At 40.7% G+C, this 14,546-nt stretch overlaps 1 protein-coding gene across 3 annotated transcripts in view; it reads left to right on the top strand.

Moving 5' to 3' along the window:
* The window catches only part of LOC109635446 (A-type voltage-gated potassium channel KCND3-like), a 120,559-nt gene that overhangs the window by 39,107 nt on the left and 66,906 nt on the right, over nucleotides 1-14,546 (top strand). The window contains exons 1-2 of one of the 3 annotated variants that reach the window (XM_069533873.1): nucleotides 10,680-11,105; nucleotides 12,075-13,246. In XM_069533873.1, the coding sequence (XP_069389974.1) occupies nucleotides 12,144-13,246 (1,103 nt within the window). In that variant the 5' untranslated portion in view covers nucleotides 10,680-11,105; nucleotides 12,075-12,143. Of the gene's footprint in view, nucleotides 1-10,679; nucleotides 11,106-12,074; nucleotides 13,247-14,546 lie in introns of those variants that run through there. The other 2 variants (XM_069533869.1, XM_069533870.1) reach the window with 2 other exon arrangements.

Raw genomic sequence — 14,546 nt, 5'->3', positions numbered from 1 at the left:
TTCTAGAATTAAAGCTTAATGGGAATTCATTCCATCTGCGAGACTAATCATTTAGCAGCTGTCTGCACAGAACTGCAAACTGCTCTTTCACATTCAACACCATCACCAGGCAATACATTTTCTGCAAAAACCCAAATTGTAGCTCACTGCAATGATTTGCACATGCTCATAACTCAGGAACAGAGGGAGAGATTGTGGCCACATTTCCTGCAACTCAACTGATTGGTGTAGGTGCACAACCATGAGGTGGCTTTTAGTTAGAAATACAACAGATGAGGACAAACTGCTGTATTTGACAAATATAATGCTATCTTTGATAATGGGATCCCTTTAACACTGGCCAGGGTTGTTGAATTATAAACTTCACCAAATCCACCTTGGAACAGAGCAGAGCTTTCTCCGTATATTCTTGGGAGTTTAAGTTTCACACTCAGGAGGGTCTCTGCTCAGACCCGTTCACAACAACACAACAACACGGAAATCTCACACCTTGTACGTGTGTAGCTCCTCTTTTTTATCCCGAGATATTTGCATTCTTTTTGTTGTTGCCCACTCCCTCGCAAATCCTCTGGAGATTCTCCTGCTGGGTTCTCACATTGGTTAATTAGGACACTCTCCTGAGTGTTAACTAGGAGAACTCAGCAGAAAGTCCTGAAACTCTTCCTCGGACGGTTACATTCTCACATCTCACCCTCGTGAATGTATGGAGGTTCTCTGGGATTCAGTGCATGTCTGAAAGCAGCTTAACTTGACAAAGTATTGTAATAAATGATTGACATTCTCCATGTAAAGTTCTTATATTGACAATTTAGCCATGCATAGGCAACAATGTAATATAATTCCACACCAACATCTTTGTCAGCAAATATTTATTTTGTGTGATTTCACCAAAAAGTTGGTTCTTTTTGGTTTTTCCATTGCTTTTTAATTAGAACATTCTCTATGTTTATCATCTTGGTGAACTCCATTCAGAAGTCCTGCCTGCTGTCCCGCTCACAATTTACACACAATATACTCATCAATAAAAGGATGAAAATCAATAAAAGTGAAAGGATGGATTGCTTTTGGAGCAGGTGGAAGTTTTTCACGGAACAAAGCGTGGCAGGGTGTTATTCAGCTGGCGTGGTTCTGAAAGCAAGACACTTTAATGTTGAAACGACAGCACTCTCGATTCAGAGAGGCGGACGGTGTGTGCTTTCAAAGCTTGTCTCTACCCCCCTCTGCGTCAGAGATCTGTTTGAGGGGATTTGGGGATATTTTCCTGTAAGAAAACCAAAATCTGAGCATATTGTCCAGAAATCAATGAATGATGTGAACTAATTTTAGTTTTACAGGAAGATGGTGTCTGAAACAGAACAATGTCCGAATGTCCAGCTCATTTAGTCACTTTTACTCGTGACAAGATGATTTGAACTCAACAAAGAAGTAACACAATCAAGTTTATTTGTAGCTGGAGTCAAGAAAACACCATTGACTTTACAATTGAGTAAAGTAGTTCTCTGTGATGTGAAGTCAATACCAGTGGCTGCTCATATAGTCCGGTGTTTACTTCCAGCGTTGTCGTTATCACTAACATGGCAGATTGATTTAAAGGCGCAATCAGGCCGGTTGAAACAGATTGTTTGTGTCTCTCCAGCTTTAGGAAGTCTTTGAGCAGTGCCTCTTTTCCTCAGTCCATGAAACAGGCCACAGTTTCTCAGGATGGCAAATCTTCTGAAAATAACCACCATATTCTGTCATTTTTATCAGTGCAAAAGAACATTGGAAACCTTGAGATGACAGTCAAATTGTAGAGTGCAGCTTTTTGGAAGAGCTACTGAAAGAGACTCTGGAGGAAAAAAAAATTTAAGATTTAAAAATGAATTCAAGCAGACGGTGGAGGACGAGGCAGTAAAAAGTAAATCCTGAAGAGAAAAAACAAATAAGTATTTAGATAAGGTATTTCTCCTATATCACACACATACCAGGGAGGAATTGGACAGTCAGAAATGTCTGAGGTCCACTACCCAAAAAACTTTAAGTACTCAGTCACACTTCACTCTAATCTAATTGAGTTGGAAATTAAAGCCCCAGAATAAGGTTAGTGACAGAGCTTTTATAAATGAGGTATAATAATAGCCAAAGAAAATTGGATGTAATGATATCATCAAGTCAGATTTAGGATTACCGAGTCACTTGGACGGTAGAATACCCCCAGACAGAGAAATATAAAGTGTGTGTTTTGTGAGAAATGCCAGATGCACAAAGAAATTATAGTGTGTATGTTTGAGCCACATGTGCATAATGCAAAACAATTTACCACATTTAAAGTATACATCAGTACTTCTTCTCTTTAAAAAAAAGTATTTTAAAGGTTATATATGTGTTAAATTCAGTAATTGCCACTAGGTGTCACACAAGAGCACCAGCATCATTGACCAGACAAATACTGCGTCGGCTACATCTATAACGTTCCTTCTTTTTCTCAGCGAGGTGTTGTGAACCCCAGTGAAAGTGACGTGTAATCACACAGTATGGTGATACGCAAAGTAATGCATGTTCAGTCCCAACCAGAAAGGCTGTGTACACAAAAGCCAACAAAAGAAATAGCATAAGGCCACAGGAGCCCTGACTGCTGTGATAAGCTCTATGGCAATGCGTGCATAAACCAAGTATCACTTGCCGAACTACTTCAAAATATCGTTAACAGTGAGTTAGCTAACATTTATATGCATTGATTGCACATAAGAAGAAAATTCAGTACCTAAGCGAGGTGGAGCCCTTTAACAGCTCGTACGGCTCCACCTCGGAAAAGCCAGACCAGTTCCTACTCTGATCTTATCTCTATGTCAGAAGCTGTTTGTAGACGAAGAACAGGAATTCTTTAGGGAAGGAAAATCTGAAAAATCGCTCTGGTGTGAACGCCTCATATTGAACTCTGCTTTCAGTTTCACAGAGAGCGACTCACATGTACTAACAAACACAAAATAGTCGTTTGCTGCTTTATAAGTCTTCAATTCATCTTGTGAATATATCACCTTTTTAAAGACAGCCCGTCGATTGAAGGGCTCCAGTGATAACAGGAATGTAACAAATCACACTACATGCTGAATAGACGATTATCTCTCATGCTGCCTTCATCAAAGTCACATTTAAATTGTTTGTTTTTCTTCTGAAAATCATCAGGTTCAGAGGATCCATGTGGCTTTGAAGCTAAAAATTAACCTTTTCCATGAAAATATCATCTAAATGTCATCACAACATCGTACCTTACATCTTTCTGAAAGTGAACACCCGCTGACCCACAGCTGATTGGCCAGTGTTCACACACTGGTACTGTTTATTTTTTTATTTTTTTATTCATGTTCTTTTATTGTTGTGTCTCTCTGAGCTTATTCTCCAACCTGACTTCCTTGTAGGACAATCTAGTGGCTGCTTTCTTCTGCTTCCACGTCAGATTCAATGTGACATGTGACAGGGATGAAGTTATCTCATCTGAAGCAGCTGATGATTTTGTCAGCCTGGACTTCTATAATTGAAAATATTCATTACTGTATGTAATTTATTACTTTGTCATGAATCAGCCTTGGAGTCCTCGGACCATTCACTCTGCTCATTAGAGTTTTAATTAGCACACTGAACTATGATAACGTTGCTATTTTCTGAAGGGCAATGAAATAAAGTGTCAGGAAAAAGTTGTAAATTTTTTTGCATTGCAGAGAACAAAGTATCAGCACATTTGACACCACTTCACTGTGCTGGAATATTCTGCTGTGTCCATCTTGGCAGAATAAATCTTACCTTGAATTTTCCAGACTATACAAATTTGACCCTCGAGTTATGCAATTCAATCTTTCCTGTGTGATAATACAGCCCAATTAGCTGTACTATATAAAATATACTGCAATATGTATTCATCTATTTGAATATCTCCTTATACTAATGCACGAATACAGTTTACTTCCTCGTGCAATCATTCTGTACCACTGCACTTTGCTCTAGTATATTTCTGCACTGTGTAGTGAAAGGTGCACATTATGTACATATTCTGTATTTGATTTATTTTTATTCAATTGCCTTTTTTATTTCTCTTGTATGAGTGAATTGTTGATTGTCCTTGTGTGTGATCAGTAAAGTCGTATCTTATCTTCTTATCTTATCTGTGTGGACACTTGGAAGTAAAAGGTAAAGTAAAAAGAACAGACTCCATTAGAGTGCAGCATCATCTACATTTCCCTGTGTAATTTAGTTTATACCTCTTCGTTTTAACGCACCTGCATTTTCTGGATCCACCTGCTGACAACGAATGACATTTAAAACTGTACCATAAAGCTTTTTATCCATCACCTCAGTGAGACTTATGACTGGGTGTGTGTTAACACTACCCATTAGATCCGAATGAATTTTGTGTGCGCTGTCGGGGTTGTTATGAATTTCACATTGAATTGTGTGTGGTGTTGATTTGCTGCTGAAAAGCTTTAAGAGGTACCCAGAATCAAAGCCATTTCTGTGTGAGTGGAGGGCTTTATTTTACTCAACGATCAGCCTGATGATGCAGCTCAACCCTGCATCTGTCTCTGGTTTTGAGTAATCTCTCTGTCGGATGATCCACACATGTGTGTCGCCCTGTGCTTTGTATTTTTTGTATGACAAAGGCCAGACTTTAAGTGAGTTTCATAATCAATGCTGCTGCTTTCATCTAAACGTATTTATCCACACCCACACTGTGTCTTTGGGTCTGTCAGTCTGATAGTCTGTTCTTGCTTTTCCCTCTTTTAAAGGTACAGTATGAAGGCTTTAGTGATATCTAGTGTTGAAATTGCATGTTGCAGCTGAACACCCCTCACCTCACCCTCTCCTTCCAAACATGAAAAACAACCCACGGTAGCTTCAGTTGTGATAAAATCTCAGAAGGTGTTTAGTTTGTCCAGTCTGGACTAATGTAAAAAACATGGCGGCCTCCGTAGAGAGGGTCCTTCCATGTAAATATAAAGTATTTAAATATAAAGGGCCTTTTCTGGGGTAAAGAAAACTACAATTCATACAATTTAGATGAAACGAACTAGTGAAAACTTCATGAGGATTATTCTACATTAAATTTCTGCCAATAGATCCTTTCACCTAAATCTTACACACTGAAGCTTTAAGACGCACACTCCACCGTCCTTCTATCAGCTGGCTCCTTTGTTGTTGTTGTTGGGTTGGTGTTTTTTTTGCAGGCTCACTGCTCCTCCAGCCATTCATGCTTTGTAATTGTTCAGAGGACACCTCTGGCCCATGTTCCACCTTTATTCCTTTATTCCACCTTCCACCTTTTCTTACCTTTACTTTCTTTTCTTGACCTCCACATCTCTTTCTCTCCAACAAGCTTTTATCTGTCTTTCTTTACATGTATTTGTAAAACTACCAGAATGGGATTCATTACATTCTCCTCTTTGACAATGAAGTGACACCCGCCTGGATTTCACATTGAATTTCTACCTGAAATTCAGTCTTACAGTGAGTGTAAATCATGAATGGGTGATAAATAATGGTTTCTTTACAGCATTCCTGCTTGTGATAAATATACAATAGACTTGGGCTTAGCAGAAACATAATACAGATACTAAAGCTTTTAAAAGCATTATGGAAGTTTTTATCTATAAGTCATACAATGAAACATGATGCTGAGTGAGTTATGAAGCAGTGGGTCTACAGTGTGTTTGATTTTCATCATGGCATGAACAGGTTTTCAAGGAGAATATGAGATGAGTTAGTACAGTGGAGAAGAAAATTGTAGAGTGAAAGCAGCTTCACAATTATCCCTGTTAGATACAACAGTGTTATCATTGATTTAAGTTAATGATTGTGAGAAACAAACAAACCCTGCAGATAGATGCATGCACTCAATCTTTTTCAATAATTAACATTCAGCTATTAGCAAGAATGTTGCTTTCAATTCAGTGGGGAGACTTACCAATATTTAAGGGGGGGGGGTTAAAACTTGACATAAATAAAGGAATAAAAATAAATACATTTAATTTCTTTACGTATTTATTTATTTTGCTTATGGGGGCAGGAGAACAAGCTGTAGAGAGATATTAATGCAGATACCGATATACGTCTGTGAAAGGCTAATATCAGCCAATTTTATCGGCCGACTCAAAACTCTGACATGTAATAAATCAAACTGTTGCCTATTCACACCTCTGGCACACTTGGAGCAACATTTGCATTGCTGGATATTTGATTAATAAGTTTAATAGTCACTCTGGTACTTTCCACCGAGTTTCTCTTGATAAACATTAGTTTGATTTTCTAAATCCCCTCTCACATGCTAACTCGCTGACTCTGCCTGTTTACCATTTAAAACTAGCATAAGGAACCTTCATCAGAGCTTTTTCCTGCAACACTATTGTACACTGCTGCTGGAAATTAGGTTGATGAGAGTGAAACCAAAACATTAAACCAACACAAAGATGCTAAAACGCTCCATAAAGGTTTGTTCGACAATTTTCTGTGGTTTAATCATTAGAAGTGTCAAATTTCATAGTACATGTTATTAAAGTCAATTCAGCCATTGTTAATATAAATACAGATTTGTGTAGCTGTTGATGAGAATCTTCTTTCTCTCAGAATATTGTGCAACACTGAAATGTAAACCTCCGTCATTCATCAGAAGAATATTGCTTCTTACTACAGGAAGTGTCAGCTGTTCATGAAATATACTGCAGAGCTACAACAACGAAGTTATTATAGCAAGAATGTGACAGACAGTTTGGTGCGAGCACAGTTATCATGAATTCAAAGTGCTTTCTTATAAATGAGTAATTTTTCCAATGAACCATCTTTATATGCTTTTAACACTCTGGTTATTATATTCTCCCTATTTGTTCATTAGCCAGGAAACCCATAAAGCAATGATCGGAGAAATAACCTTGAATGAACAGTTTCTAACTTAATAATGATCCAACCTGTTATTGTCGCAATCTAATCTAATTTAAATTGCTCAATCAAAATGAGAAACAGCTCAGACAAATGGTGGAAGATGAAGGCTGAATCCAGTTCTGCACTTTCTGCACTCATGGAGTTAGTTTGTGGGTTGAGGGCAATAATTCATTCAGTCTGGCTTTCATTCAGTCAGAGAGCAGCCGCCCCTGGTTCAGGACAGCCAGGCGAAAAACACCTCAAATCTCAGCTGTTGCTGAAGCTCTGATAAATTGGATGATTTACCGATTCAGAAATGATAGAAATTACTGTGTATGATTGGGGTGCTGCTGCGTCTATAGTTGGCTTCGTTTTTTCATTTTGCTGTTCTGTACAGATTGAAACTATTTGATCAGGGTTTAAACAAAACTGTGGAGTTGACCCAAGTGTACATTACTTGTGCACCTTACCTGAACAACACCAGGTTAGAGCCAGGAGGAGTATGGCTGGAGATAAACTCGATAAGCATCATGCGTGCATATCCTGTTTCCTTTTAGAGTGCCGGTTGTGCACGTCTATAGAGATTCACGCCATGCAACTTTAAGATGCAATATGCACATAAACAGTAGGGGGTGTGAGAGGGTAGGCAACTCAGCAGCAACAACAGAACAGCAGAACATTTCAAGGACAAACTAGAGGAGACAATCAGCCTGTACAGTGTCTCACTGCTGCTGCACAGTGACAATGCTGGTCGAAAATAACTTGGGACAGGTCTAAGTCAATTTAAAAGTTGGCGCGCAAACAAGTCTGAGATATCGATGCACAGCGGAAATGTTGGAAGAATGTAGGGGGCTTTGTCAATGGCGTGTTTTATCCGCAAATCATCATTCGCCTGAGCAAGCAATGGAATCTCATCCATCCCGAAACTAATTTTCCATAAAGTGTAGATTTGTGCCACTATATCGATTACAACACAAATCCTGTAGTTCTACATTGGAATCTCTTGGACGTGCACTGCAGAAGTATCCTGTAGTAATGTCAGTGGTTACACAGATGGTTGTCGATGCAGACACATGTAAATCTTTTTCCTCTCTGACAGCTACAGTGGCTTGTCTAAGGCTGTAGCTGGGAGGGCAGGAGAGCTGCTAGCATCCTCGCCAATGTCATGTCATGATTGAAAAATGCTGATATTTTGACCTTCAGACATTCAGAGTCACAGTCTATTGAGTTTGAGATAAGGATTAAAAGTTACTGTGAAGAAAACCCTGATGGATCAGGACAGATTTAAGAAAACACTCTGAACAACCTGAATTGTTGAAAGAGATTTCATTTGAAAAAAAACAAACTCTGTATGTGTTTGTTTACTGTCTGGGAAGCAGTTTATTCACATTCCTACTAATCTTGTCTCTGAAGAAACACTTTTTGAATATCAGAAAGTCTCTGTCACCATTTCGTGCAAAGTATTGTGAAGAATTGCATGTAAGTGTTTTTTTTCTGCCACCCCAGAGGTTTGAACATGTCACTGAGAGGATCATGAGTGGAAAAAATGATCCATAGCACAGAGAGGACTATATCGGCATTTGGCAGATTGAGGTAATATGTTAAAAAAGAAACTCACACAATGAAAGAATAAATGTACTGGAGACATTGATGGAAACATCAAGAATTCATAATCTTTTTAGGATTCATGCACTGGGGAAGGCTGTGATGTAATGAAGCAGGTCTGTATAGCTTTGACTTTTAAGCCGTGGTGTCAGAGTGGCTCTGTGCATCGAGGAGAAGTGGTTACACTATGAAGAAAAGACTTAAAGAGGAAAAAGGGGAAGAAACTTAAAATATTTTCACTTTCAGACTCTCAGCAACAAAAGCAAAACCCTTAGTCAGAGGAACCCTGCAACTTCGAAAATGTTCAAAGACCCGATTCATGAATATTTTACATGATGTGCCAGAACTTCATCTGAGCATCTGAATGTACTGGAGTCCATCAATAGCCTATCTGTCTTAACACCCAGGCCACACAGCGTCTCTCTCCGTCTCCCCCTCTCATCCTCTCCCTCTCTCCTCCAACGGCCACACGCACAAGGCCTTCCATTCAAAGACCCGCCTCAGCAGTCCCCTGAGGTGCCAATGTACAGATCGCACTGCCTGGGATTGAAGTGGGAGCAAGTGAGTGAGAGCCAGTGGAGCTCATTGCTTCTTCCTCTCTGATGACGAGGCTCTATGCGGCTTTCTCTGACACCCACTCTCTGAGTTAAATGATGAAGGCTTTCTGGAGGAAAAGCGATAGCGGGTGGAGTTTTTTTTAAATACTTTACTCAAATACACTTTATGAAGACTTATCCATACAAAAGGTTGCACTTACTCATTGCTGCTGTGTAGTTCAAACTCTGGTGATTCACAATTGGGAGTGAAATTATAGTAAAACACAACTGAAGCCCGTTTTATTTTTTAATGAATTGCTTCCTATGAGATCTATAATGAGTGGTGTGAACTTTATAGTGTCAAGCAATAGTTTTCACACCTTTTTAAGATTTCATTTTACTGCTTGTATTTAGAGCTTGACAGATTTATCAGTTGATAAAAATTAGCCGATATGAAACTTTCACATTTGAATCACTGTTTATGTTTGCTGATATGAAAACATTTATTTTGCTGAATAAGCAACACAGAAATGTTCTGCATTCATCTTGAGTCTTTGCGTGAAAAAAATATTCCTGTGATTTGAGTTTTGGACATTTGGTTGGTTATTTATTTTAAGGGTCATGATTTATCGTTATCTGAAATGTTTGACTCCCTGATATCAGCGCAGTCATTGGAATCGGTCCAGCTCTACTTGTATGTTGCACATGTCTGAATCCACTGTTTTGTAAATTTACACCATACCTACATGTGTGGAACACACGATAATTGGTGAGTGTTGCTTTATGAATTAAAGGAGTGCAAGTGTTTTGTCACATTTTTTTGCACGTTAGGTTTATGTTGCACATTTCTACATTTCAGCATTTACAACCAATTCCAATGCTCAGTGCCAGTACGAGAAGTATTGCTATATAGACGGAGAGATGGAAGAGGAGAGTGTGGAGGACAGCGTGTTAAATGAGTCCAACCTTCATGCAGCAAACCAGGTTTTGTGTCCCACCTGAGACCAAGATGTTTAAAAGACATTAACTTGAATATATTGTGCGGTTTTGCAGAATTATCCGACACTGACATTCTTGTCTTGATGTAGGAATGGTTTCTCTTGCCCTGGAGGTGTTGAGGAAGTCCATCTGCTGATAGCTCATGTAATGAGTTTAGCTACCTTGGAGAAAATGAATCCCTGATGAATAGAGTCAAAATCATGTAATGGAAGTGTTTCATGTCCCTGGGAAAAAAAACATAACATGGACTAATGGTATTTCTGTGAAACTTTCTCTAAACAGGATTAGTCAGATTAAGTGTTTATACCTTCTTTTTTTTTAAAGGTTATTTTTGTGCTGTGAAGTGGATGATCATCTTTCAGCACACAATGAACAGAGTTTGGAAGGAATGGGGAGGTAATGGCACCAAGTTCCAGTCATGTTAAAATCCCATATCAGAAATTAGAGTAATGTATTGTGTGTGGGTTAAAGCATCCCTCAAGTATATACATGTAAATGTAAACGTGCATTTTCCAGTAAAGCCCAAACAGCCAGTTCTCTCCACTGCAGTGACTATTTGTATTTGTCTGATATTCCACCACCTCCATAATATTGTCTGCTTCGGTAAGCAGTGCAGCAGTACAGTACAGCTGGAGTGACAGAGTGTCACACATGATGGTAAAGTGCGGCAGAGGGAAGGAGGGCTGATGACACTGGCACAGTCAGAGAGACGCGCATTGTAGTTGGTGCCGCGGAGAGAGACGCGCGCCGCTCTTCTGCTGCACATCACACTTTCCAAACACTGAGGAGGACATTTTCAAAAGAAGAAGAAGCCACGATGTAGAATCAGTTGGAGGATGAGAACAAACCCTGCAGACACAGAGCGTTTCCTCTGAGACTTGTGGACAAAGAGTACGGGTTCCATTCTGCTCCATCAGCCGCGCGCTGGGCGCTCCGCACCGCGCAGGAGGAGAGGTGCCGCTCGCTGCTTCCTCCCGCTGGATGGATCCCTGCTCCTCTTCTCTCACTTCTCACTGACGACTCCCACTTCATTAACTCCTCGGGTTTCTGGGATTTTGTTTCCCTCCTCCACTTCCATCGGTGAGCGTTTGCTGTGCTTTTCACTGAAATTCGTATTGTCTTCTCCTCAGAGGGAAAAGACGAGATGCGATTCAGATTTGGCACATGTCTGGTGAACAAGCGCGTTCATTGCAGAACTTAAGTCTTTGCGCGCATTGGGGAAAAAAGGTTTTTTTTTTTCAGTGAGCAAAACGTTCCCACCTTTGTCACGTTTTATAAGACATGCATCTGAACACAGGCTGCGTAATTCTTATGTCAAATACAGTGGCCAGGTGAGGCAGGTTATACAAATAAACATAAGTCGTGGTTATGTGTATTTGCAAAGAGTTGTGTAATCATTTTCCAGATAAAAGTGGAGCAGGTCACATCCTTAATATGATTCAACAGGTCTGTTTCAGTCAGCGTTTCTCTGTTCTCCTGCTGATCAGGCTGGTTTGTGCTTGTGTATTGACTGGAGCTGCCCATAATGTTCAGGTCAAGCTGTTGAGCTGCTGTGTGTTCAATGTACATCCAAGCAAATACAGGCTTAGAAATCAGAAGTCATTGGGTTCACAAATGCAAACTCAAGTAAACTGTTGCAGGCTGTAGATCTCAGTCGAGATCCTGAAGTGTACCTTTCATATAAACTTCACATTGAGGCATATTATGTAAAAACCTGAGCGTGAAAGTGTTTGAAGTGGGACTTCACCTCTACCCGTTCCTCACTGCTTGCAGTCGTGCTTCAGTTGTTACCATGTATTAACTATTTCCACAAACCTGGATGACATTTTCACGACAGTTCTGCAGGATTTGGACAGAGAGCAGGGGAGAGTGACTGGAAATTGAATGGGGGGGGGGGGGGGGACTCATTTCAAAGTCAAAATGTCACAAGTTTAATGCAGCTTACTTTACAGCATTGTGATTGGCAAACTGATTATTTGATTGATCATCCAGCGTGCTCCTGCTTTCAGCTGTTTCCTCTTTTCTTTCTCGTTGACATTTATCTCTCAGATGCCAGCTCATTTTATGGAGAGTCGAGCCTGAAGGTGAGGACGACTACTCTGAAGACTCTGCTTCACAATGGCAACGGGAGTAGCAGCATGGCTTCCATTTGCCAGGGCAGCAGCCATTGGCTGGATGCCTGTTGCCAACTGCCCGATGCCTGTTGCCCCCATGGACAACAGCAAGAGACAGGACGAGCTGATCATCCTCAATGTTAGCGGCCGCCGTTTTCAGACCTGGAGAACCACCCTGGACCGCTACCCAGACACCCTGCTGGGCAGCACGGAAAAAGACTTCTTTTACAACGAAGAAATCAAGGAGTACTTCTTTGACCGGGACCCTGATGCCTTCAGAAGCATCCTCAACTTCTACCGGACGGGGAAGCTCCACTACCCCCGTCATGAGTGCATCTCAGCCTACGATGAGGAGCTCACCTTCTTTGGCATCATCCCTGAGATCATCGGCGATTGCTGCTACGAAGAGTACAAGGACAGGAAGAGGGAGAATATAGAGCGGCTGCAGGATGATCAAGAGGAGAACAAGGACCTGAAGCTGCCCAACATGAACTTCAGGGAGACCATGTGGCGAGCCTTTGAGAATCCTCACACCTCCACCATGGCTCTGGTCTTCTACTATGTCACTGGGTTTTTCATCGCCATCTCAGTCATCACTAATGTGGTGGAGACGGTGCCCTGTGGTTCCACTGCCAACCAGAAAGATATGCCATGTGGTGAACGCTACACCGTGGCGTTTTTTTGCATGGACACCGCCTGCGTTATGATATTCACAGTGGAGTACCTGATGCGCTTGTTTGCCGCTCCTAGCCGTTACCACTTCATGCGCTCTGTGATGAGCATCATCGACGTGGTGGCCATCTTGCCGTACTACATCGGCCTTGTGATGACCAACAACGAGGATGTGAGCGGCGCCTTCGTGACGCTGCGCGTGTTTCGGGTGTTTCGTATCTTCAAGTTCTCCCGTCACTCGCAGGGCCTTCGGATCCTGGGCTATACACTGAAGAGCTGCGCTTCAGAGCTGGGCTTCCTCCTCTTCTCCCTCACCATGGCCATCATCATCTTCGCCACGGTCATGTTCTATGCTGAGAAGGGCTCCAGCTCCACCAAGTTCACCAGCATCCCTGCTTCTTTCTGGTACACCATTGTCACCATGACAACGCTGGGGTGAGTAACAGACATATGTGCACACACACACACACACACACACACACACACACACACACACACACACACACACACACACACAAGCTCACACACACACACCTCTACCTGTAGTTATATATGTTATAGTACTAAAACAATTGATCATGATGTTGATAAACGTTCTCTGTGTATTTTCCTATAGAATTACTACTTTTTGGAAACCACTTTGAATTTAGAACAAGCATTAAGACAGCCTGCCCACGGAACCCAGTACTACAGCTTACTTGAGGCTGCCAGCGTGAGTAATGGTGGGCAGTGTAGCATTTATCTACCAACACAAACACTCGTGCCGTTTTGTTTGCTTCACTCGGAGCTCGCCAAATACAGGGCCAGTTAATTAATGGATACAATACATTGAAGAATTGAATAGTTGCATGGAGGCTTCCTAGGCTTGTGTGTTTGCATTAAGTACCTGACTTAAGGACTTTTGATTTTTGTTTCCTTTAATCTGTATTTTCATTTTTACTTTACTTTTGTTTTTTACATTTTATTTCCTTTTGACAAAGAACCAGACTGAACGAGGGATGTGTGTTATGAGTAGACTAAATACTAGCCAGTGAAATTAATTGTTAGTATTTCATCATTGCACAACGGTTGTCAACTGCTGCATCTAAGGTGTTACATAACCACCCACCACTAGGGTGGGCTACAACCCAGGCACTTTATTTCCCGATAATCAATTATGTAAAATATTATACATACATGTACATACATACATACATATACTGTATATGTATAGTATTTTATTCTTGACTGGTATATAACCAGTTGAGTCTTAAATACACTTGATCAGACAACAATTAATCTTATCGATTAAACTGTGCACGGCCTTTTAATGTTTTCTCACTGTCTTGTTTAGACGAGTCAACCGGCCCAAATTTAAATTATCGTTTAATCGACAGGCAAATGGGTCATTTGGAAAATCTCTGGACTGATTTATATATATATACACAGATTTTGGAGACTAATTGTGATGATTGCCCAATGAATGCTTTCTCACCTTTGTTTCCTTTTTCAATTTGAATGACATGACTCCTCATTACTTTTTAGATGAACAGGTTTGGTTTGAATAATTCACAGAAGGAAATCTTATCTTCGGCTCTGTATTTTTGACAGATTTCGTCTCTCCGAACTGAAGCACCATATTTGTGGTCTAGGCCTTCGGTGTAAAAATGCCTTGCAAGGAATCAATGTGTAACTGCATTATAAAGTCAGATCTCTCTGCAGTGTGCCTGGAGGCGAATGTCCCATGAGAGATCCC

Source organism: Paralichthys olivaceus, chromosome 2 (genome assembly GCF_024713975.1).
Source record: "Paralichthys olivaceus isolate ysfri-2021 chromosome 2, ASM2471397v2, whole genome shotgun sequence".
Lineage (NCBI taxonomy): Eukaryota > Metazoa > Chordata > Actinopteri > Pleuronectiformes > Paralichthyidae > Paralichthys > Paralichthys olivaceus.
Note: the sequence above shows the minus strand (reverse complement) of the source record. Positions and strands in the feature narration are given on the sequence as shown.